At 40.8% G+C, this 24,657-nt stretch overlaps 1 protein-coding gene across 2 annotated transcripts in view; it reads right to left on the bottom strand.

The window, feature by feature from the left end:
• Positions 1-24,657, bottom strand: part of LOC102789847 (NLR family CARD domain-containing protein 3-like) — a 100,006-nt gene that overhangs the window by 66,313 nt on the left and 9,036 nt on the right. Inside the window, exons 5-12 of one of the 2 annotated variants that reach the window (XM_087838438.1) lie at positions 21,470-21,754; positions 19,096-20,887; positions 13,396-13,566; positions 13,010-13,183; positions 12,625-12,798; positions 8,841-9,014; positions 5,114-5,160; positions 4,318-4,938 (exon numbers count right to left, since the gene is read on the bottom strand). In XM_087838438.1, coding sequence (XP_087694564.1) covers positions 4,415-4,938; positions 5,114-5,160; positions 8,841-9,014; positions 12,625-12,798; positions 13,010-13,183; positions 13,396-13,566; positions 19,096-20,887; positions 21,470-21,754 — 3,341 coding nt within the window. In that variant the 3' untranslated portion in view covers positions 4,318-4,414. Of the gene's footprint in view, positions 1-4,317; positions 4,939-5,113; positions 5,161-8,840; positions 9,015-12,624; positions 12,799-13,009; positions 13,184-13,395; positions 13,567-19,095; positions 20,888-21,469; positions 21,755-24,657 lie in introns of those variants that run through there. The other variant, XM_087838437.1, reaches the window with a different exon arrangement.

Below are 24,657 nucleotides of genomic sequence, written 5' to 3'. Positions count from 1 at the left end.
CTGAGCAAATCTGTTTTTCAAAGGTGAAATTGCTGTCAAATATAGCCCACAAATTTTTGCCATTCGACTTATTAAAAGGCTCAAGACTGTGTAGATTAAAATGAGATGTGCTGGGATTACCACTTGGTTCAAACACCATCACTTCGGTTTTGTTCTCATAAACATTAAGGAAGTTAGAGGTCATCCAGACTTTAACTTCATCAACAGACTGAAGGAAAGGTAAAAGTGGAGCAGAACAGCTTCTCTTCAGTTGAAGAGAAATCTAAATGTCATCGGTGTATGAATGGAAACAAGCATGTAAACGCAGAATAAAATTGGCCCCAATATAGATCCGCGAGGAACACCACAAGTACAGGGAGCTGAGGAAGACATAAAATCTCCAAAACCCCCTGTTTGATGGCTATGAGATGACCTGAATATGTCATTATTTTTTTTAGCTCTAGACTGTGAAGACCAATAAAGGTTCTCCATTCACTTAAACGGTCAGATCCAAAGTGTGATGAAAAAAACGTGATCTTTTTGGAAGCATTACTGTCATATATAATACCTGTAAAAGGTTTGGACACACCTTTTTTTTATTTAATGTTGTTTTCTTTATTTCCACGACATTTACATTGAAGATTCTTACTGAAGGCATCAAAACTACAAATAAACACATATGGAAGTATGTACTAAAGACAGCACAGAAGCATGTTGGTTAGCATAGTTCCACTATCAGGCCAGGGACTTTCTGTGTGGTTTCTATGTTCTCGCTGGGTATTCCTGCTTCCTCCCACATTTCCAAGAGTCAAAAAGTTAGTGGGGTTAGGTTAATTGGTAATTCTATATTTTTACATGAATAAGAATGGTTGTCTGTCTATGTGTCAGACTGGCAACCTGTGCAGGGTGTACCTTGCCCCTCACCCTAAGACAGCGGGGATAGGCTCCAGATCCCCTGACTAAGATAAGCAGGAGAGGATGGATGGAAAAAATAGTGTGAAATAACTTTTTTATAGTTTTTATATTTTATATTCTTGAAAATAGCTGCCTTTTGCTTTGATTACTGCTTTGCACTAATAAAATAATTATAAAAAATAAATGTCAGGGGCTGGGTCTGGGTCTGTGACCCTGCGTTTTCATTTGGTTTCTGATCTTCTTTGTTATATTTTGAACATAATGTTAAGTTCTAGGTTCATTATTTAGCTGCCTCAAGTTTAATCTATTTATGTTTCACTTACATCTTCTGGTTAGTCTCATGTATTTCTTGTCTTTGATTTCAGGTTGTCAGGTGTGTATTGTCATGTCTGCGTCTCATGTTTCCTGTTTTATTTTGAAGGTTTGTGTCCTATGTCAGAGCAGTTGGTGTTGCTTCCTTTGTCTCGTTATGTCAGATTAGTGTCAGCTGTTTCCCCATGTGTATCCACTTCCCCTAACCACCTTTGTGTGTATTTAGTCTGTGTATTTCTGTTCGTTCATTGTCAGGTTGTCTGTTGTTCTTGTCATGTTTCCATGCTTATGTCTCCAGGGTTTTCCAAGTTCAGGTTTTTGCCACGTTCAAGGTTTTGTTCTTCGTCTTTTGTGTTTCACATTTAATTTCTCCCAGTTTGGTTCTAGTTAGTTTCTCCCTAGTGTATATGCATTTTGTTTTTGTACCTTTCTTATCAGCCATATTGTAGCGACTTCCACAGTCGCTAGAGGCCAGGGATGGAGCTTGCCTATTTGCCTGATGCGCTGTCAACTTTACACAATAATGCGAGAGGTGGAATTGTTTGCTTGTTTATTAAAGTGCTTTGAGAGTTTACAAACTAATGTGATCATGTTGCGATTTGGACTCTTACTACGTCACAGGCTCTAATGTAACAAGGCGAAACATGTTGTGCAGCGGTCAACAAAAACTACGGCTACCCAGCCCTCCTCTCTGTCAAAATCAAAACCAGTGAATGACAGACTGACAACGCCCTCTTAATGTCACCACTAGCACCCATGTGACTCCCATTACACATCACCATAGCAACCAAACAAATGAAAACCCAGTGGTCATCAAAAAATTCAATACATTCAATTATGTCTCCTACACATATTAAACGGCTTGCTTTTTGTTATATTCAAGTTTTCTTCCTCGTTCCTTCATGTCTGCATTTTGGATCCGATCCTCAAATTTATACAGTCAGCTTCGCAGCCAGACTGACAATAAATCCCCAACAGTATCACCAGCAAAGCACCATCACACCTCCTTCTCCATGCTTCACAGTGGGAACCATGCATGTAGAAACCATCCGTTCTCCTTTTCTGCATCACACAAAGACACGTCAGGTGGAACCAAAGATTTCATCAGACCAAAGCACAGATTTCCACGGGTCTAATGTCCATTCTTTGTGTTTCTTGGCACAAACAAATCTCTTCTGCATTTTGCTTTTCCTTAGTTGTGGTTTTGTAGCAGCTATTTAACCAGAAAGGCCTGATTTACACACACGCTGCAGTTTTCCAGCTCAGCCACACACATCACCACCAACAACAACATGACAGTCAAAGTACAGACTTTTAAGCCGGAGAGGCGTGATGGCCGATGGAGTGCAGGTGCATCCATCTTCCCAGCAGTGGCACCGCAGACCACGCCCCCTACAGTTGTGAAATAGGTTGGTACACAGCTGACAGCCCTGACTTCAAAGCAACACAGCTTATGGTCCCAACCCCATTAAGAAGGCAACAAATTCCACAAATTAACCCTGACAACGCACGTCTGTGAAGTGAAATCCATTTCAGCTGAGTACATCATGAAGCTCGTTAAGAGAAGGCCAAGGGTTTTCAGTGCTGTCAACAAAACAAAGGGTGGCTATTTTGGGGAATCTAGTATATAAAACATATTAAGAGTTACTAACTCTTTTTTTCTTTGCTACATGATTTCTTATATCTTGCTTCATCTACAATGTCTTCAGTATGTATCCACAATGTAGAAAGTACTAAAAAATAAAGACATTGTTATGTGAGGGCTGTGTGCAAGCAGGGGTGGTGACATGAAGGACCCAAAATGCAGACTCAGGAAATCAAAGGTGAACTTAAATACAGCTTTAATGTTAAACTCAAAAGAACAACAAAACTGAGTATCCAAAAATAACTTACACGAACAGACTGACAGAACACACAGCTAGATAAATGGTAGATCACAACAATGACAAACTGAAAAACAGGGCTTAAATACATAGAGGGAGCAATCAGGGAATGGACAACAGGAGGGAAACACAGCTGGGGCAAATCAGAACTGACGAGACAAGGAAGCGTAAACTGAACACACTGAGATAAGACAGAGACCTTCAAAGTAAAACAGGAAACACATAACACAGACTGAACAAAAGACACAGACTCACATGCAGGCACTACAACAGAGGGAACAGAGATGTGGGACCAGGGCAGACACAGACACTGACTGGACACGGGGATATAGCAGACAGGGGAGACAGCAACTAAGGATTACACAGAGACAAACCATAAGACATGACTCTAACGAAAACCCAAAGACTAGAAATTATAAATAATATAATAAACTCAAAAACCCTGGGTCAACGACCCAGGCATCCTAACAGACATAGCATTAAATGAAAAGGTGTGTCCAATCTTTTAACTGGTAGTGTAGATGAGACAGAAACAGACTGTTGGCTGACTGACTCATATCACCAGTGAGAGGGCACCACTGCACTCTAAATTCATTAAATGGTCTCCATAGTCTACTTTTGTTTGCATAGTCTACTTTCAAGGAGAATGTCAAACAGGCAGAAATGTTCAGCTCTGACTCCCTCCTGTTCTCTAGTTTCTACTTTCAATAGAAAAAGTGGAAATGTTTTTCTACTTGATTCTAATCTGCCGCTGAGTCTCTTTCACACTGCTGGAAACACAAAGCACAGACCACAAATACCCGTTCAACCAATTACATTTATTTCACTTTGATCTGCCACAAACAGCAGCGATTTCCACGTCCCCTTTATCAGGCTGTGGGACAGCAAGTTTTAATGTCTCAATGGAGACTCTAATGTGCAGCCGTCACGTTAGAAATAAAGAGTAGCAGTGAGAGCGCACTGGGCCCTTTACTACGAAGACACAGTTTGCTGTCTTTAACAGTCTCCATGTTTTTCTTCCCCTGTTTTACAGGAATTTCTCCAAAACATGTGTTGATCAGACAGATCAGAAAGACATTAAATTTTGCTTTACAAACTATTGAGCCAATACTTTCATCTTATATGGCTGATGTATTTTCAACTTATTAGTTTGCAAAAATGATTGCTAAAGTTTACAAGGAATCATTTAACAGTTTAAAACATAAACTGATTGAATTCATGACTCTGAAAATGAGTTTGAGCGAAAGAGACAGACATGTACAGACTGAATGATCTCTTCAAGAGTCAGAGTGTTCTCTAGCAGGAGGTCACTCTTTACACTCAACTCAGCACAGACACACTGAGGAACTAGAACAGATCCAAAATCCAGGATAAAGCATTTCAGTGATTGTGGTTTTGGAGGTGTGAAGGTGGATCAGAGTGTCAGAGGAGACTCTGTAGAAGGACAAAGTGCCAGCAGGACAGTCCACATACACTGCTACTCTGTTAGAGACAGAGGAGGAGGAGATGGGTGTTTCTCTCTTATTGTGACAGACAGAATGAGGACCATCATTAGAGCAGCTTAGTCTCCAGGATTGTTCATTCTGTCCAAACCTACAGTCATAACTGTCTCCTTTCCTCCCGATTCCTTTGTAACTCACTGATATATCAACCCTTCCTCTCCACTTGACCTCCCAGTAACAGCGACCAGTCAGACCATTTCTACACAGCAGCTGAGGATGAACATCAAATCTTTCTGGATGATCAGGATATGACTGAACCTCCTCCACATGTGTCACCTTCCTGTTGTTGTCAGATAGTTTGAGGTTTGTGTGTACTGTGTTTGTGTCGATTGTGAGTTGACAGGAATCTGATGGAGAGAACAAACACAATCCAGCTGCAGTTATTGATCCATCATCTGTTCATTGATTGACACTTTGATGATGACTCCTGACATCAGAGATGTGAATGAGTGATGTGACAGTTTAAAGATGGTTGAATGTGTGCTGCTTTGTTTTCATGAACCACATTAAAAACACACTTACACTTCCTCAGACCTGGTCTCAACCATTGGACTCCAGCAGGCTCCACCCTGAAAGGAGGAGGGGGGTCAGACCAGCACAGTCTCCTTCAGCATGCACACATGGACATTACATGGCTCTCATACACATACTGTTAGACACTGATAAAGGAACAGTCCAACATTTTTTCTACATAGAACCCCAAAACAATGTGTGAGATAGTAAAATGTTCACCTATCAATTTTTGCTCCCATTGAAAAGCTTCTCATTTTTGTACATGGATTTTAATATTTTCAAATGTAGTTTCAATTCAAAACATTTTAAGAAGTATGGTACATTTCTAGGTATTTATACTTCACATAAGTATGAACCAAATCTGAAACAACAATTTATTATGAAATTTAATGATTTGTTGTATATTAAAGTAATGAAATTCATCTTCAAAGCAAAATCCACGTTACTCAAGTATGTTGAACATGTTTGTTCAATAATAGTTTTATTTAATTATGTTTTTACAGTTCAGGAGATTAGATCTTATTTGAGATATTTGAGGGTGGGTTACATGTGAGCTCATCTGTTTGTTTAATATTTTGAATAATATTACAAAAATGTTTCACATCTGTTCAAAAAATTTCAGCTGTTCATAAATTTGTGGTCAGAGGCTTACATGCATTTATTAGAAGCATAAATTTCGTGGTAATTTGGAGCTTTCGAAGGTTACTTGAAAGGTTATCCTCACTGTCAGCGTCAACCCACATATTTTAGCCTGAGTCTCACCAGGCTAAGACAGCTCAAATAACAAAATAAGGCAGTGACATCATTTTAGAGAAACAGGGCCTCATTTATCTTTGATTATGCAATATGCTGAAGAACAATCCCTACATAGCAAGCAGGTCTGGCCCGGATCTGGTATCAAGCCGGCACTGCTACCTGACTTCTTGCATGGTAAGTGGTATGTCATCCAGATATGGGCCAGGCCTGGCATAGATGGCACTGTCTATGTGATGGCATATGTTTTGGGTTATGTTGCCCAGGATCATAGAAAAGATGTCTGGCCAGATGTGGCATCAAGATTTCACTTCTGACTGACTGACTGACTGGTGTCATGGCAGAGTGTATGGCAGCCAGATGTGGGCCAGATCTGGCAATGACGCCACTGTTTATGCGATGGCATGCCATATCTGTCCCGATTGTGGTTTTGGTTTATGTGGCACTCAGTTCAAAGAAAGTGTTTGATTGCATGAATGTGGCATGTTGTATAGAGCATTTTGAGTAATTCGGGAGAGTAGAGGAGTGCTATATAAGAATCAGTCCATTCACTGTCTGAACAGAGTTTTCTTTGCCAGAGTTAATCAACACATGGGCCATCACAGGACTACCAGTGTGTCTGCAACTGGCCTTGTGCTGGCTCATGTGTGGGCCACCTCTGGAAAACCGGATTTGTCCACCAAAGGGCCGTCATTCTTTGCGGTGTTTGTCACCACCATGACAATACATTGTGATTTTTAGTTAAGCTGGAGTTGAGACTGGAGAGTGTCAGAGTGCAGCTGGAAAGCTGCATGCTTGGGTGCCAAGCCAGAGAACAATGAAGAGACTGCCAGTAGTGTGTGTCATGGCAATCAAAGTGGAAAATAAGCATGGACAGTGTTTCCACTTGGTGACGTGGCCGCTGCATATTACATGGTGGCAATGAACAATAATCAGGCTGTAGTGCAGCAGAAGCACCTGGCAAAACTGAAGGGGCATGTGATTGGCAGTAGCAGAAGTGGCAGGTCGGGGCAACAGCATCACCATCCCCCATCGACTGTCGGTGTCACTTTTGTCCCGTTTGGCCGGCTCTTTTGCCATCAGAATTATTGTCTAAAGGCGAAGAAAGATGCCCAACGGATTTACTTTACCAAATTGACCATCCCAGCCTTGCCGTAATGGTCCATTTGATTCACCTTTTATTGTTTATTTTATTTTCACTTGCTGAATACGGGACAGACTTGACTGGGGGAAAGAAAGGGGAGAAAGAAAGAGGGAAAGAAAAACAGCTGAGAAGAGGGATGGGGAGAAGGGCAAAAAACAAAAACCAACAGAATGAGCAGACAAAAAAAAAAATACATATATTGATCAACTGGATCACCTGTTGAGAAAGAAAAAAGAAAACAAGCAGAAGAAAACAAGAGTAATAGAATGGAGCTTGCAAAGAAAAGCGTCTGGACTTCTTTAAGTTACTTGAAGACGTTTCACCTCTCATCCGAGAGGCTTCTTCAGTTCTTCTTCAGTTCAGAACTGAAGAAGCCTCTGTTCCGTGCTGGAACAGTTCATGTTGGGGCTGCCTGCGGACACAGCGCAGTGGGTGTGATGCCACAGGCCCGCGAGTGTGGAGGATCACCTGGTGTTCTACGTTGCCAGTGCTCCAACACCTTCACCCGGTCTTCTTTACTCAATAACATAGCCCAAAAATAGCATTACACAATGACAGCCTAGATACGCTAAATGAGGCTGGATGTGAGCAGGAAGAAGATAAAGTGGAGATGTAGCAGGAGAGAGCAGTGGTGGAGGAGGCATATGAAAAAGAGGAGGAGAAAGATATAATGAGAAGTCACAAGCCAGCTCCCCTTCCCTCTGCAAGACATTTTGACAGGGAGAGGTTCCATTTATTAAGTTTCCCTTTGTGATTATGCTTTCCTGTGCTAATAAATGTTTGTCCTGTCAATATTACAAAGTGTGCAGTCATTGGCTCGCATATTCTTTTTTTATAAAGTTACAACACTGTACCAATGTACTTTTTAAACCACACATAAATAGGGAAAGTCAGAAAGTCATATAAACAAATCTATATATAAAGGGACAAGTTCTTTAAATTGTTACCATATTTCCTTCAAGGTTTGTATATTCCACATTTGGCCATGACTATTTACACCAAAAGTTAAACAGATATAGTGGAGTATACACGTGTGCATCCTCTATGATCTATGTTATGATCTATGATCTATTTTACCTCTTTTGATCAAACTAGGGTAACAGTTTCCCGTCTATGTGCTAAGCTACTGTGAATGTGTCTTTAGTACATTTTTATGCAGAGATTAATTTGATATAAATCAGGGTGAGACAGAGAAAAATAATTTAGCAGTGCATTGTTAAACATAAAGCAATCTATCCAAATGGATCCAAATATTATGAGCAAAAGACATTTATTATTGTTCCTGGAAAAGTTCTCCTTGGAAATTGCTACATATTTATCTCTTCATTGTTGAACTAGACTACAGTTTATGCTGTGAATGAAGGAAAACTGTTCCTACATGTGTGATTGTTCATGTTACATCTGCATGAAACAAACAGGAAGTGAATGAAGAATGTAGGAAATCCCAAAAAGTTGATTCTTTACATCTGAACGTAGTGTTGTTAGTGGGAGAAAAATTTTGTCACTCAGTCAAGTAACTTCTTCAGTAACTGCAGGTTTCCCCAAACTTATATAAACAGTATATTTGCACAATGACTGAAACTAGCACCATTGAATGAACAATGGGCTATAAGGTCAGTTCCATTATCAACATTATGCAAATTCTCATGACTATTGATCAACAACCAATGATCAAAGACCATTGATCAGTGATCAATGGCCATGAGTACTATTCCCAGAGAGTTGGGGAATGGCTGCAATCACAGCTTTCTAAGATGGTGTATCCCTAATCCCTAATCCCCTCCTTTGCACTTGAAATGTATCCAGCTCTTCCTTCTCTAACAGACATTCTCTCCATACCTGAGAGTGTCCAGTCTCCAGCGTGGATCCTTCAGTCCAGCCAACAGCAGCTTCATTCCTGAAAATCCTGGATCATTGTAGCTCAGGTCCAACTCTCTCAGATGGGAGGGGTTGGAGCTCAGAGCTGAGGCCAGAGAAGTACAGCCTTCCTCTGTGATCAGACAGCCTGACAGACTGCAGACACACAAAACAACAATCCATCTGTAACCAATGACTTTCTGTTTGTTAGAAACAATAACATCTAACCATCTGTTTGATTTAATTTAACTTTACTTACAACTAAAAAGAAAAACTAATTTGGCAGCATAAGTTAACTTACTGTACAATGTAACTTGCTATGAAATATAAGCAAGAAAGCCTCATCAATAAGACCATCAGTATGAGGAGCACTTTGTAGCATTGGGGATCAAGACTAGCCATTTAACATGGCTGTTTGGGTGGGAGGTTGGCTCAGGGGGATGTGCACGAAGAGAAAAGAACAAAAGACAAACTGAGGAAAGAGAGGACAAAAGTTAAGGATATGTGTATAAAAGCATCAGGAGTGAAAACAGAAGAAATGCTCAGAGTATCATAACAAATCTATGAATAGCCCAAGCCTATAAGGACAATAATGGATGAGCTAGCTGCTTCTCATAAGTATAAAATATAAATGAATCAGTGTTTAATTTCTGAGATCTGTTTGACTTCAGCACTCAACATCCCACCATAACCCATGGAGAAAATTAGGCTCCTGAACATGAAGCGGATAAAGGTGTAATATTGTGAGGGTTGATAAAGATGATGATGAAGATGTGAATCCAGGAGGAGTGGGTGGAGGGTACCATCACCATGCAGGATCAGTGTGAGAATATATCATCATCCACAAAGCAGTACCCTCCATGGAGAAGGAGACTGGAGACTAAGCTCAAGGTGGCATGGAGGGAGGTTAGCCAACTATCAGAGCTGCAGAAAGGTGCATCAAAGAACGTGCCTAAGAAGTACAGCAAGCTGTCCATACCTGAGGCTTTGGAAACTGTCAAGCAATGACTCATAACCTTGGCCAGCCGCTTGAAGAGGTACACCAGAGAGAGAGAAGGCAGGAGAATAAACCAGCTGTTCTCCATGGAATCAGCTAATGTATACTCTCAGTGGCAGGCGAATAATATGAGAACAGCACCACCAAGGCCGGAGACAGAACAATACTGGAAGAGCATATGGAAGAAGGACGCAACCCATAATGACAACACTCAGTGGCTAGCGGATCTGAGGGTAGACCACAGCAGCCTCCCTGAACAGGGTCCAGTAACCATCACAGTGGCAGACATCCAAGAAAGGGTCTCTAGTATGAAGTGTTGGACAGCACCAGGCCCCAACATGGTTCATGCCTACTGGCTGAAGAAGCTGACTGCACTCCACGAGCGGCTGGCATCACAAATATGAGTTTAAGAGAGACACCCTGAAATGCTAACCGAAGGCCTGATCAATAACCTGCCTCAGTACCATTTGGAAGCTCCTGTCAGGCATCATAGTTGCTAAGATGAACATGCAGATGGGTCAATACATGAGTGGAGCACAGAAAGGGATTGGCAAGAATACCAGACGTGCAAAACACCAGCTACTGGTAGACCGGGCAATCAAACGAGACTGCAAGACCAGGCTGACCAACCTGTGAACTGCATGATTTGATTACAAGAAGGCCTATGACTCAATGCTCCATACCTGGATCCTGTAATGCCTAGACCTATACAAGATCAACAGGACCCTAAGAGCCTTCATCAGGAACTCAATGGGAATGTGGCGGACAACATTAGAGGCCAACTTGAAGCCCATAGTACAACTCACCATCAAGTGTTGAATCTACCAAGGAGATGCTCTGTCCCCATTGCTGTTCTGCATAGGCCTGAACCCCCTCAGTGAGATCATTAACAAGACTGGCTACGGATACTGACTACAGAACAGAGCAGTTGTCAGCCACCTCCTGTACATGGATGACATCAAGCTGTATGCCAAGAGTGAATGAGACATCAATTCACTGATCCACACCAAAAGGATATACAGCAATGACATTGGAATGTCGTTCGGACTGAAGAAATGTAGTCAGATGATAACAAAGAGAGGGAAGGTAGTCAGAACTGAGGGGATTGAACTACCAGAAGGCAAAATTGCAGACATAGAGGACAGTTGCAACTACCTAGGGATCCCACAGGCAAATGGGAACCATGAAGAGGCTGCTAGGAAAGCTGCAACCAACAAGTACCTGCAGAGGTTCAGGCAAGTCCTGAGGAGTCAGGTGAACGTTAAGAACAATATACGGGCTATCAACACCTACGCATGATCAGGTACCCTGCTAGGATAATAAGCTAGCCAAAGGAAACAATAGAAACAACTGCATGCATGGAGGGTTTCACCCCAAATCCAGCACCCTGAGGCTGTACGCTAAGCAAAAGGAAAGAGGTTGGGGATTGGTGAGTGTCAGTATTACCATCCAGGATGAGGCAATGACCATTCACGAATACATCAGGAAGATTATCCCAGCTGAATGCTCAGTGAATACCTCGACCATCAGAAACCCAAGAAAGAGGAGGAAGAGGGAGAACCATCATAGAACTACAGGCACCTGTATGATATGGTATTTACCACGGGCAGAAAGAGGAATTGACCGACATCCAGAAATTCTAACAGTGGCTGGATAAAGCTGGACTGAAAGACAGCACAGAGGCACTAATCGTGGCAGCACAGGAACAAGCTCTGAGCACAAGATCCATAGAGGCTGGGGTCTGTCACACTAGGCAAGATCCCAGGTGCAGGCTGTGTAAAGATGCCCCTGAGACAAGGGTCCAATATTCTAGCAGGCCAGTAGTAATCGGAGCATTAGGAAGTGCAGATCCCAGCAACAAAATTGGAGATATATGTCGAGAAGAACACAGCCCTAAGAACAGCTAAGATACTGTGCAGAACCCGCAAGCTCCCAGGCCTCTGGTAGAGGACTGGGCTTGAAGGATAGATGGCCTGCAGGAACAAGAGGGGATTTTTTTTTAATATATAGTTACAGTCCCCTCCTGTACTTGGTGGGATTATCTGTTCTCCCTGCCCCAGTGTTTCCCATAGGCAGTGTTTTCAGGCCTAGCATGTTTTCAGTTTTCAATAAGTTTGTAGTTTTCAGTTTCTCTCTTTGTAGTTTATGTTTTGAATCGCCTGCTGTGGCTGCATGGGAGTGGTGAAACAGCGGGTTCAGGGGACAGTGCCAGGGAACGCTGGCTGGCACAGCGGATATCCATCACAGTAAACACGTCTTCCCTTTTCAGTTGCTGCTGTTCCAGAGGAAGAAGAGTGTGTGGTGCTGTGCTGAGATGACAGTTGAAAAGATGAACACTGAAAATCTCTGAACAAAACATTGGCTTGCATTGCAACACTGTGTGCAGTTGGGTCCCTGTATCACACCTGTTTCAAGCCAAATAAATGACTCACTTTTAGTTTTACTAAAACTAGGTCCTTATTTCATTTACACTCCACATAGTCTCAATAATAAAAAGAGACATGGACAGTAACCAACACCTGAACATATCATTTGGACATTTTCTTAGGAATTTGGTATGTTATGGAAGCAAAACTGCACTAAATTTCAAAAAAAGCAGAAGAAATTATGAAAAAGTTCCATTATGAAAAAATATAAGACAGTAATTTAGAAGTTAATAATACATCCAAAGGCAAAGCTGACGATCCATCTTCTATAAAGATGATCCTATTGATTCAGTTATAAAGATAATGTGTTCAATGATCTTTGATGGAAAATTTTTAAACTGACCTGAGAATTTCCAGTTTACAGTTTGGACTTTCCAGTCCAACAAATAAATGCTTCACTCCTGAATCCTGCAGGTCAGAGTTACTGAGGTCCAGATCTCTCAGGCTAGAGGATTGGGAGCTGAGAACCAAGCACAGAGCTTCACAGCTTCTCTCTGAGAAGTTGCATTGACTTAGTCTGAAAAAATAATATGACCAATAAAAGAAATGCTGGTGTTAAATTGTAACCAGGGTGCAGTGAGGAACTATTAGATTAAGCTATATTCTTTTTTTCAGAATTCTTTAATGCCCTACTTTGATAAAACAGCATATGGATGGGCTTTACATTTATTGGCTAGATATTTGATTTGTTAATTAAACAAACAAATATAATTTGAACTCAACCTGACCTCAGCGTATTCAGTTTACAATTTAGACTTTGCAGTCCAGTAGACAAAAGTTGCAGTCCTGAATCTTGCAGGTGGTTGATAGTCAGGTCCAGCTCTTTCAGACTTGAAGATTGAGAGCTGAGAACTGAAGACAGAGCTTCACAGCATTTCTTGGGGAGGTTACAAACACTCAGTCTAGAAATAAAAACATGAAAAATCAATAATTAGCAATGATTAATCCAACATTTTAAATAATTTTTACTGCCTTTTGTTTAACAGGTTGTCTTTAAATTTTATAAATAATGAAAAATAATAAGAAACTACAACAAGCAGATGAAGTTTACCATTATTAATTAATTTTACTGGTTAATTGTATCAGTTGATAACAGGATATCACTTGATCTGACCTGAGAATTTCAAGTTTAGAATGTTGACTATCCACTGCAGCAGACAGCTTTATTACTCCTGAATCTTTCAGGCTGTTGGTACTCAGGTCCATCTCTCTCAGACTAGACTGGGAGCTGAGAGCTGACAACAAATCTTCACAGACTCTACCTGAGAGGTTACAGCTGCTCAATCTAAAAGCAAACAAACATAAATAAATAAACTTAAACATTGTGTCTGTAAAAAATAAAAACATTGTAAAATAACACAATTATACCAACATATCTTAAAGGAAAACAGGGAAGATTTTAATATCTGTGTTTATTCAGGCCAAAATAAGTCCTATTTGTCCCGTCTTGGACCATTTCTCTCATTTAATTCTCTATCTGAAGCAAGAAACTTGAGCTTCTTTCCTTTTAATGTCACTAGCCTTAAAAGCCCACTTTTGACTGGCCAGTTTCAGGACATCTGCTGAAGGGCAGCACTCGGTCCTTAAGAGCGGCACCCCTTTAGCTTCTACTTCTGAAAACAAACTTTAAATAAACTTTCTGGCTCATGATTGGAAATAAATTTGTCTCATGCTGATTATCAGTTTTGGCGAGCAGTCATAGGTTCCGTCCAATAATACGATGCGAGACTGGAGTAAAAGACATCCATGGATTGGCACTTTATTAAAGAAGAAGCATGATAACAGCACAAGAACACTAACTACAACTAAACAAAATGGCCTCCTTTTATACTCTACCTTTTCAGGTGACTAATCAACATGAAAACATAACCCTCCACACAAACAAACATACAATAACATTAAAGCACATCACAAACATATACATATTTCCAACACATACTATAAACAAACCAATAACATAAGCTTCACCCATTACTATACAAATTAAAACCCTCTTTATCCATACTCCCTAACCTGGCACACTGGTCTGCTCCAAGAGCTCTTAAACAGGTGATTGAGCCGCTTTCACTCTTTTGCTCCACATCCTGCTAGAAGCAACCAGGATAGGTGAGTACCTTTATAAGTTCTCATTTCACATATATTTAGGTTATTCACAAATGATTAACTGCAAGCAGCTCTAACTTTGGCTCTTCTCTGACACAGGTAGGATGGCCAGTCCCCCTGTCTCTTCACCTTCACAAGCTGTCAATTTAATCGTATGTCAAATAAACCTAATAAAAGACTCCATAAGAACTAATGTGTCTTTCTTTATTACCCTATTTTAAATTCCCAATCCAACAATTTATCATTAACAATACCAACCAGGTAATGGAACCCCTGGTCTCCATACTCCATTTCAGAACCTGATTCTGGAATATGATTGTGGACATCCACACCATCAAAAATTACAGCAAGATACATCTTTGTTTTTCACATTATTACACTCATTATTAGTGCTGGGCCATACCATACCATTCACGGTAATACCGGTGTAACGATGGGCAACAATAAGAAAATGAAATATCACGATAGAATATGGGTAAAACACGCATGCGCAGTGTCTTTGTTTTCATAGGCTCATGGCAGAAGCTGCAATGCCGCTGCAGTTTTGGTGGTGGTGATGTGTACAGCTGGCAGCGGGAGAGCTGCAGCCGTTTAATTTACTGTTACAGAAACCGTGCGATTATTTTAAGAATAAATGATGCTGCGAAGCATGAAAATGCCATCGGGTCTGGCGTGGTGGCGATCTTTTTTTTTTTTTTTTGAAAAATTGTAAGTGCACGCAAACCAGTAAACAAATGAAAACAAATACTGTTGATAAACTATAATACAAAATTTACAATTAAAATTCTCAACAACAAAAACAACTGGTAAAAATATAATTAATATGTAAACAACTTAACAACCTCCATAGTGTCACATGACGTGACAGCGCAACACCAAAACATAAGAGGGGGGAGGGGGAGCAAAGTGTGCCTGCCCTTCGCTGACACAGGAGCGGCAAGTCCAGCGACCTGGCCGTTTTGTCTTTGCCGAAAGCAGAGCATTGTAAACGAGCAGAACTCAAAGTAAATATACATGGTTATGTGGAGGATATAGCCATTTTCCACTAAAAATGCCTTTTAGTTAAACTGTCAGCAAGGAATTTACATTTGCACTGTTAAATTTTTATATAACTTTAATGCACATAATAAACAGGTGCTTGTTTAAGTGAAAATACATTGATTTTTTTCTTTGCACTAATAAAGTTGTGGAGTTGTAAAGTATTTGTCCAGTGTCAATTATATCGTCAGTTATATCGTTATCGCAAATTTTCAAATGTGTATCGTGATAAATATTTTTGGTCATATCGCCCTGCTCTACTTGTTACCTATTTAACATAATATATAATGCTGGATTACAAACATTAATGGTATAAAAGAGCCCCCCTGTTAAAAGGTGCATTTGAAGAAGATGATCTGAAATGCCAAATTAATTGAACAATGATTGCTGTCAGAAAACACCAAAGGAAAAGCAAGAAGTAAAATGTATTTCTGTGGGAAAGATTGTTACAGTAGCCTTACAGTACCGTACAGTACAATCCAGTTACAATAATACATGTCTTCTGAGAAGAAATAATTTCAGTTGAGTTTTTTCTCCATACTGGATGGTTTTTCTGATGGCTTATTTTTTCTCTACAATTACAGGAGCCACGTCATAAATTTAAAAATCCGATCTCTGCACTGAAGATGAGATATAAGCCATGAGCTTGGATTACCAACATAAGATGTACTAACATTCTCCTGGCTAAAATAGAATGCTTTAGAAAGGAAGAACAAGACTCCAGGAATTAAGACAAGATTGTGAGTAAACAACTTAAGACAACTAAACCTCCTAAAGATGTCTGAAGAACCGTAACCAATATCCCAAGAATATTCTTTCGCTAAAGATTCAGACTGGACCGTAAGCCTGGGTCAACTGCTTCTTGTCCCCACACATCCAAATGTCAAGCCAAAGTTTTCTGTGCAGAAGCAAATTGCAACTCCAACAGCAAAGCCAGGTAGGAGGGACAAGCTCATCTTCGCGCACCTCCCTTTAAATACCATCAGTGTTGGGGAGTAACGGAATACATGTACTGCCGTTACGTATTTAAAATACAAAATATGAGTAACTGCATTCCGTTACAGTTACCATTTAAAAAGGTGGTATTCAGAATACAGTTACTTTGCTGAAATAAAGGAATTACACGGCGGTATTTTCCTGTTTCATATGTTCAGCTATGCCCTCTCTATTTTTGGTTTCCACGCCCCAAACAAAACACGCATTAAGAGGCTCTAATGCCTATGTCTCAATCTCGTGGCCCATGTCACTTCTACTTGTGGCCCGCATAATGACGTGAAGAAATATTGAAAAAAAATTATTCACAAAAATGATTTAATATCAAGGCAATAGGTAGACTGTTACAGGCATAGCCCTAAAGAATGTAGCTTCATGGACAGTGTAGTCTGTGCTGCAGGGAGAATGGACTGCTGTACCTGTTATGTGTCTGTGAGCGCGAGGAGGGAGAAAAAGGAAAAGTACGAGCTGTCACCGAGCAGAATTGGGAGCTGGAAGCATGTAAATATAATAATAACCACTGCAGCCAAAAAGAGTGCCTGACGAGCCCAGTTGTAAGTAAGCTATTAAGACCCGGCTGTACACTTTTTTCGTGTTTTCCTCCAAAACAATAAGTTCCGTTGGAGCAGCCTTTCAATGCCTCTCTCTGTCTCTCGCTAGCAAAGTTGACCCAGACAACAAAGTAAAGCTAGTTTTCGGCTATGAGCCCAACACAGAACCCGATGTATTAGCCAGAGGGAGGGAGGGGGGGGGGGGGGGCGATTTTACTGGGCTGTCAGGTTTTCCTTCATCCCCCATTCGCCACGCAGCATCCAACCGCTCTGTGGTGCTAGGTTGCTGCATCCATCATTAAATTAACAAAATGCAGAGGCAAGCTTCTTACCCCTGAGTTGCCAGTTTCTGTCCATCTATCATGGCAAAAGTAGCAGCGACTCCATCTAGCAGGTTCCTTCTATATCCAGCAGCAAGCTCCTTCCACCGTGTTGGTAGTTTCTCTTGATCCATTATTGCAAAGCAGTAATAAACTTCCAGCACCGAGATGTCTGCCTCTTTCTGTATCCCTGATTTGCAATGAAGCAGCAAGCGTCCCATCAATGAGTGGCCATTTTCACTGCATTTATCATCACAAAAGCAGCAGCAAACCTTTTGGTGAAATTCGGGGGGTGAATGTAGCATATGTGTTAAATACTTCTGAATTTCACCAAAACATCCTGCCTATGTCTGTGTGTGTTGTGTGGTTGTGTGCTGCGTGATAACGTAGGCACGTGCATGTGTGCCCCGGTCACAGCTCCTTTCAGCATTGCCAGAGGTAAGTCATTGTCACGTTGCTCTGAGCTAACAAAAGTTCCCTAAGGCCTCAAGCTGCAATTTGAATATACCCGAACTGCTGCGTTTTGGTCAGTTGTTAACAGACTCATTTGGTGTAAGTTTGGTAGAAGGCTGAGTTCACTAATACAAGTTTTTAATGAGTTTTAGACCAAGGATGCAGCTGTAGTACTTGCATGCTAAGTTAGCCTGATCACTAGCGGGAGCTGAAAGGAATCACTGCCGTATTTTAACGGCATGCACTGTGTTCTGTCAGGAGAGGTGTCCTAGGAGGCGCATGACACACACAGATCACAGACCTGAATTTCTATGTGTTGCAGGTAGTGAGATGGTTTTTTGTTCCGGAAATGTGGTTTTTCATTGATTGTGTTTTTGGTACAGTGTTGTATTGCCTGTTGAATGGTGTTTATTAAGATGATTGTATTTGAGTTTAACGTTTGAATTATAAGCACCAAAATGTTGGGTCCTGGTTTTTGGGTTATATTTGCTTGTCTGATTGATGTATTGTTTTGTGTATTTTTTCTTACAAGTTGTTTTCGGCTATTTACCAGTGATATATTTATTATTTTGTGCTTTTGTTGTTTTTTGAGAGCTTAAGTTAATATTTTAAAACAATTTATTGCATTTGGTTTATTATATTATTGATTAGGCTGCAGGGCACAGCTTACATCTGCATTCATCATTGCAAAGCAGCAAAGAGTTCTACTAGCACTGGGATGATAGTTTTTTCCATGACTGTCAGTCACAAAAATGCGGAAGCAAGCTTCCCCACTGCCACCGGGACACCAGGTTCTTTCTTTATCTCTCATTCGCAAATGCAGCAGCAAGCCTCTATCAATGAGTTGCCAGTCTCTCTGCATTTACTATCAAAAAAGCAGCAGCTAATCCTTCCAGCTAATCTGTACTTTGATAACAACTGCGTATACAAATGTCTCAGAAATCCTAATACTTTCTGCTGCTGCGACATATTAAAAGTATGATATACCTGACTGAGTATACCTGACTGAGTATATCAGTGGGTCTGTTGTATACCAAGACAGACCCACTGACATTTCCATGCTTTGCACATGCTTTATTTACACAAGCTATTTACACACCAGAATGCTTGTTTGGATGACTTCTCAGCTGCAGCTCCCTTCCTGCCAGCCACACGTACACGCAATCACAGGCAATAACAGCTTTTTATGCCACCGAGATGTTGTAGATGCTGCGCAGGTGCATCCATAACACCTGCAGTGGCATCACAGATCACGTCCCGCCAAAGTACTGCTGTTTATATCCAATATGTTTTTTAAAGGGGCCAAAATCATTACAATGTTTATGTAGAAATAGGAATGAGTACAAATGTACTTACAGAGCTTTGTTGGAGGCTTTGACCACTGGCAGAAGCCTCAGAAGAGCCTCCTCTGAAGCTGAGTATTTCTTCAGGTCAAACACATTCAGATCTTTTTCTGATGACAGTAAGATGAAGACCAGAGCTGACCACTGAGCAGGAGAAAGTTTATCTGTGGAGAGACTTCCTGATCTCAGGGATTGTTGGATCTCCTCCACTAGAGAACGATCATTCAGTTCATTCAGACAGTGGAACAGATTGATGCTTTTCTCTGCAGACAGATTCTCACTGATTTTCTCCTTGATGTACAGTGCAGTGTCCTGATTAGTCTGTAAGCTACTTCCTTTCTGTTTCAGCAGGCCTCGTAGCAGAGTCTGATTGGGCTGCAGTGAAAGTCCCAGGAGGAAACGGAGCAACAAGTCCAGGTGTCCATTAGGACTTTTTAAGGCCTCATTAACAGCACTCTGGTAGAAGTGTTTCTCTGCAGATTCCGTTATTTGAGACTTGAAGATTATTTGTTGTTCTTCAAGAAGATTTAGTCCAGAGTTGAAGAAGGTCAGATGGACATGAAGAGCAGCCAGAAACTCCTGAACACTCAGGTGGATGAAGCAGAACACCTTGTCCTGGTACAGTCCACTCTCCTCTTTAAAGATCTGTGTGAACACTCCTGAGTACACTGAGGCTGCTCTGATATTGATGCCACACTCTGTCAAGTCTGATTCATAGAAGATCAGGTTTCCTTTCTGCAGCTGATTAAAAGCCAGTTTTCCCAGAGACTCAATCATGTTCCTGGTCTCTGGACTCCAGTGTGGGTCTGTCCCAGCTCCTCCATCATACTTCACCTTATTCACTTTGGCCTGAACCACCAGGAAGTGGATGTACATCTCAGTCAGGGTCTTGGGCAGCTGTCCTCCCTCTCTGGTTTTCAGCACATCCTCCAAAACTGTAGCAGTGATCCAGGAGAAGACTGGGATGTGGCACATGATGTGGAGGCTTCTTGATGTCTTGATGTGGGAGATGATCCTGTTGGCCTGATCCTCATCTTTGAATCTCTTCTTGAAGTACTCCTCCTTCTGTGGGTCAGTAAACCCTCTGACCTCTGTCACTCTGTGAACATACTCAGGGGGGATCTGATCAGCTGCTGCAGGTCGTGTGGTTATCCAGATATGAGCATAGGGAAGCAGTTTCCCCCTGATCAGGTTTGTGAGAAGTACATTAACTGCAGTGGGCACTGTAACATCAGTCAAAATCTCAGTGTGGTAGAAGTCCAGGGGAGGGCGACACTCATCCAGACCATCAAAGATGAACACAACCTCGAAGTCTTCAAAGCTGCAGATTCCTGCTTCTTTCGTTTCAGTAAAGAAGTGATGAACAAGTTCCACCATGCTGAACTTTTCCTCTTTCAGCACATTCAGCTCTCTAAAAGTGAATGGAAATATGAACTGGATGTCCTGGTTGGCTTTGTCGTCAGCCCAGTTGAGACTGAACTTCTGTGTTATGACTGTTTTCCCAATGCCAGCCACTCCCTTTGTCAGCACTGTTCTGATTAGTTCCTGTTTTTCGAGTGAGTCTTTAAAGATGTCCTCTTGTCTGATTGTTGTTTCTGGTTTGTCTGGTGTCCTGTTTGCTGTTTCAATCTGTCTGACCTCATGTTCATCATTGACCTCTGCAGTCCCTCCCTCTGTGATGTAGAGCTCTGTGTAGATCTGATTCAGAAAGGTTGGGTTTCCTGCTTTAGCAATCCCCTCAAACACACACTGGAACTTCTTCTTCAGGTTGGACTTAAGTTTAGGCTGACAATTCTGAAGAGCATCTGAATAAAAAAAATTAAAAAAGGAAAAATACATATCCAGTCAAACCTGGTCTAGGGGTGTTATGTGAAGAACTTTTGCCCGCTGTTCAGCCTAATATATTTATGATATTTTTTATGCTCATTCTACCCAAAATTCATCAAAAAGGGCTCCGGGATTTCCTAAATGAAAACAGTCACATTAAATGCTTCAAACCCACATAATACTGAATTACTTTACAGCTTTTCATATGAACCCAATCCTAACATACTTTACTTAATATATGTAAATTTTGCATTTTTTTTCTTTCATGAAGCACTTGAGTCAAATGAGTGACACTGTTCATTTTTTTAAGGCAATCAGTTTCCATAGTTTTACCAAGTGAAGAAGACTGGCGTTTATTTAAATACTGCTCACAATTGATCTTCTAAGTAGGTTCATAGGTTTATAATAATAATCAAAATATCTCCATGTCCTTTGGAAAATATTTTTGCAGCCTTTCAACAAATCCGAATGAAGTTTCTTACAATTAATTCTGAGGTTTCACACTTTTATACCTCAACAAGCTGAAAGGTGACCATCCATATTGAGATAAATGAACTTACCTTGCTGAGCAGATGGATCAGAGTATAAATGCAGTTGAAAGAAGAGAGAAGGATCTATGGTCTGAAGGTGTCTGATCATTATCTTGCATGCTTTGTCTCCTTTTTTCCTCACTGTGTCAATAAAGCAACGTGCCTTATCAGCTCTAATAGGGTTCCCCTCCAATATCGATTCTTTCTCCAAATCATTGAAGACACTTTCTGTTACAAGGGCCTCAAGCAGCTGTACAAGAATTTCTGGTGAGACCCTCCACACAAAGGTTGTCCGTACCCTGGCAAGCTCCTCCTCTACAGGAACAAGAAAGAGCTATAAATGTGCATCTCACTCACTCTTTTAATAAACAGTGCCAAAGAATAATTAAAACATGATGCAACAGAGATGTAAAAAATTTCCCTTTCGCCCATGCGGGTGGTCTAGACCTTTGCTATGTGTTGTCTTGCTGTTTTGTGTATTTATTTTCTTGCTGTCCATATGATTTGGTGTATTAAACAGTGTTCCAAGAATTCTGCTTTTTTCCAGAAGTTCTTTTTTACTGATTTAACTGATTTAAATTGGATCTATAAAAAAACAAACAAACAAAAAAACAAAAAAACAAAACTTGGAGCTCCACATCGTAGGTGGAATAAGGTTATCATGTTGGATTTAAAATTTGTGTCCACATTAGCCATCATCATTTTGTTCGTGTATATCGGGAAGTCCCACAGGATCTTAGCTCAGACATTCTCCACCACCCTAGGGAGCATCTCCCATTTTGAGCCCTGCTGTTATGTTCTGGATTCTCTCAGGGTCATCTTTACACAACCTACACCTGGGGTCTTGCCTCGTGATAGACCCAAGCTTGTATGGGACTTGTACTCAGAGCTTGTTCCTGTGCTGCCATGATTAGAGCCTCTGTGCTGTCTTTCAGTCCAGCTTTGTCCAGCCACTGGTACACAGCAAATTTCTGGAGTTAAATATTCTGGAGTTAGGCATAAAAGTGCGCAAGAGTTACATTCAGAGAGTTTATTTTTCACCTTATACTACAGTCAGTGTTGGGGAGTACTCTAAAGCGGTGTAATATTTGGATGTTCATTCACTGGGTGCTAAGGAGTCTAATTCAACACATTGCTGGTGTTGTTTGTCTGTCGACCGCCTATCTGTGTTTCTTTCTTGGACTCCGATATGTAGGAGGTAAAAATACTTTATTTACTCTGGGATTTTCTGTGAGTGTAGTGATGTTATTTGTATATATTTGGTTACATGTATGCATAAGTAAAATATAAAGTTAACTAACTAGCACTACATGTGTTTTCTGTATGTTATGCTGATTTGGAGGTAGCAGCTAGGCTAATGCTAGTCAAAAGTTAGCTAATTAACTTATCTTACTGTATTTTAAGATACACATTTCACGTTGTCAATGAAAACGTTTATTTCTTTTTCTTATTTTTAACGCTAATGTTTAATTTAACGTTAGCTAACTACAGTGATATTCTGTTTAGACTCATGGTAATGGTAATTTAACCAAAGAGAGGTGCAGCCTGCATTGATGAGACGTCGAGGTACCATTAACATCAGTTAGTTAGTCCTGCTGCACACTGAGATATGCACACAACACTGTCTCCAGAACTGAGAAGACAAGGACACAGCAAACATGCGGTCACATTGTCTGCCAAACCTAGCCTAGCTAAGTAGATTTTAAGCAATATTTAGTGTGGACAGGCTAACTCAATGTAAGAAAGTGTTTATTGATTAAGTTATACACAGTTCACATAAAGTTACCATAAACAACCTCTTCTTCTTGTGTTGTGTTTCACATTAGTGAAGGTATTTTTTTCCGTAGGTGGCCAAGATGTTGATAAAAGTAAAACACAGAGAGACAAAGAAATATGTAAAATTGGAAGAAGTTCGCTTCACAGACTTTGTGAGAGCAGGTACGTTATAGTTTGTACTAAGTCATTACGCTGCCAGGTTTTTAACTGAAACCTGGCAGCGTTTGTATCAGTGCGTTTGTATCAGTGCGTTTGTATCAGTGGCTAGCAGACTCTGGAACTCGATCCCTCTGAGTTTGAGATCTGTGGACTCAGTCATGTCTTTTAAAAAGCAGTTAAAAACCTATCTGTTAAAACTCTCTTTTGGTTGATTTTGTTTTGTTTTAGATTTTAATGTCTGTTTTCTGCCTCTGTAAAGCACTTTGAGATTTTATCTTGAAAGGTGCTATATAAATAAAATTTTACTATACTTACTTTGCTTACTTTACTATTAAAGAGTAGTGATGGGTACCGGTATCCGGTGCCAATATGGCACCGGTTCTGATATAAACGGTACTAACCAGACCGAAAACCAGTGCACATTTCGGTGCTTTATTTCGGTGCTTTTTTTTCCTGAGATGTCATTCACTTTGGATTCTAGCCAATCATTTTACCGTTCCAAGGATAGTAGGTGGGCCCAGGTACGTACGTTCTTTTAGAGCAGAGCTACAGATTAGAAATGCCCAAGGCGAAGTGGTCAAAAGTCTGGCTGTACTTCACAGCAAAAGATGCAAACTCAGCAGCCTGCAACAAGTGCTTTAAGCTGATACTGTGATACTGTGCAAAGGAGGTAACACTTCGAATCTGATGAAACACCTGGCGACGCATAGTGTTTTTTTAAAAGCCGAGAAAATGCACCGTATTTGATAGCTTGATGCGAGACCTCAAACCGAGCACATCTACTGTGGGTGTGGTCCCTGTTATCGGACCCAGAGTTAGCAACATAACCCAAGAACCTGAAGAGGAGAGTCCTGGCCCCTAGCCTTGCCAGTGTAGCAGAAATGATGACGGATGATGATGGCAGAAGCAGCCGTTCTTCTCTGCGTGAGTAGCTTAATGTTGTTCATGTGTAATTTACGTTGAGTAGGCTAACCACGTTATTAAATTTATGCATGTAAAGTGAACTAGCAAACACCGTCGTAGTTACATGTGGCTGTCTTCTTGTTTGATGGCAGATACTCCCTTCACCCTTGCCAAAAAGGCTAAAATGACCAAAGAAAAAGATGAAAACAGCTAAACATGAGAGGTTTTTGGACAAAGTTTATGTTTTTTCCATTGTTTAAGCACTGCTTCCAGCCAAGAGTGATACCATATATGCCCTATAGCTGCAGAAAAGGCTAACAGTGTTATCTTTTTTACAAAAAAACAGGTAAACATGAGAGGTTTTTGGACAAAGTTTGTGT

Source organism: Neolamprologus brichardi, chromosome 3 (genome assembly GCF_056152115.1).
Source record: "Neolamprologus brichardi isolate AB-2024 chromosome 3, ASM5615211v1, whole genome shotgun sequence".
Lineage (NCBI taxonomy): Eukaryota > Metazoa > Chordata > Actinopteri > Cichliformes > Cichlidae > Neolamprologus > Neolamprologus brichardi.
Note: the sequence above shows the minus strand (reverse complement) of the source record. Positions and strands in the feature narration are given on the sequence as shown.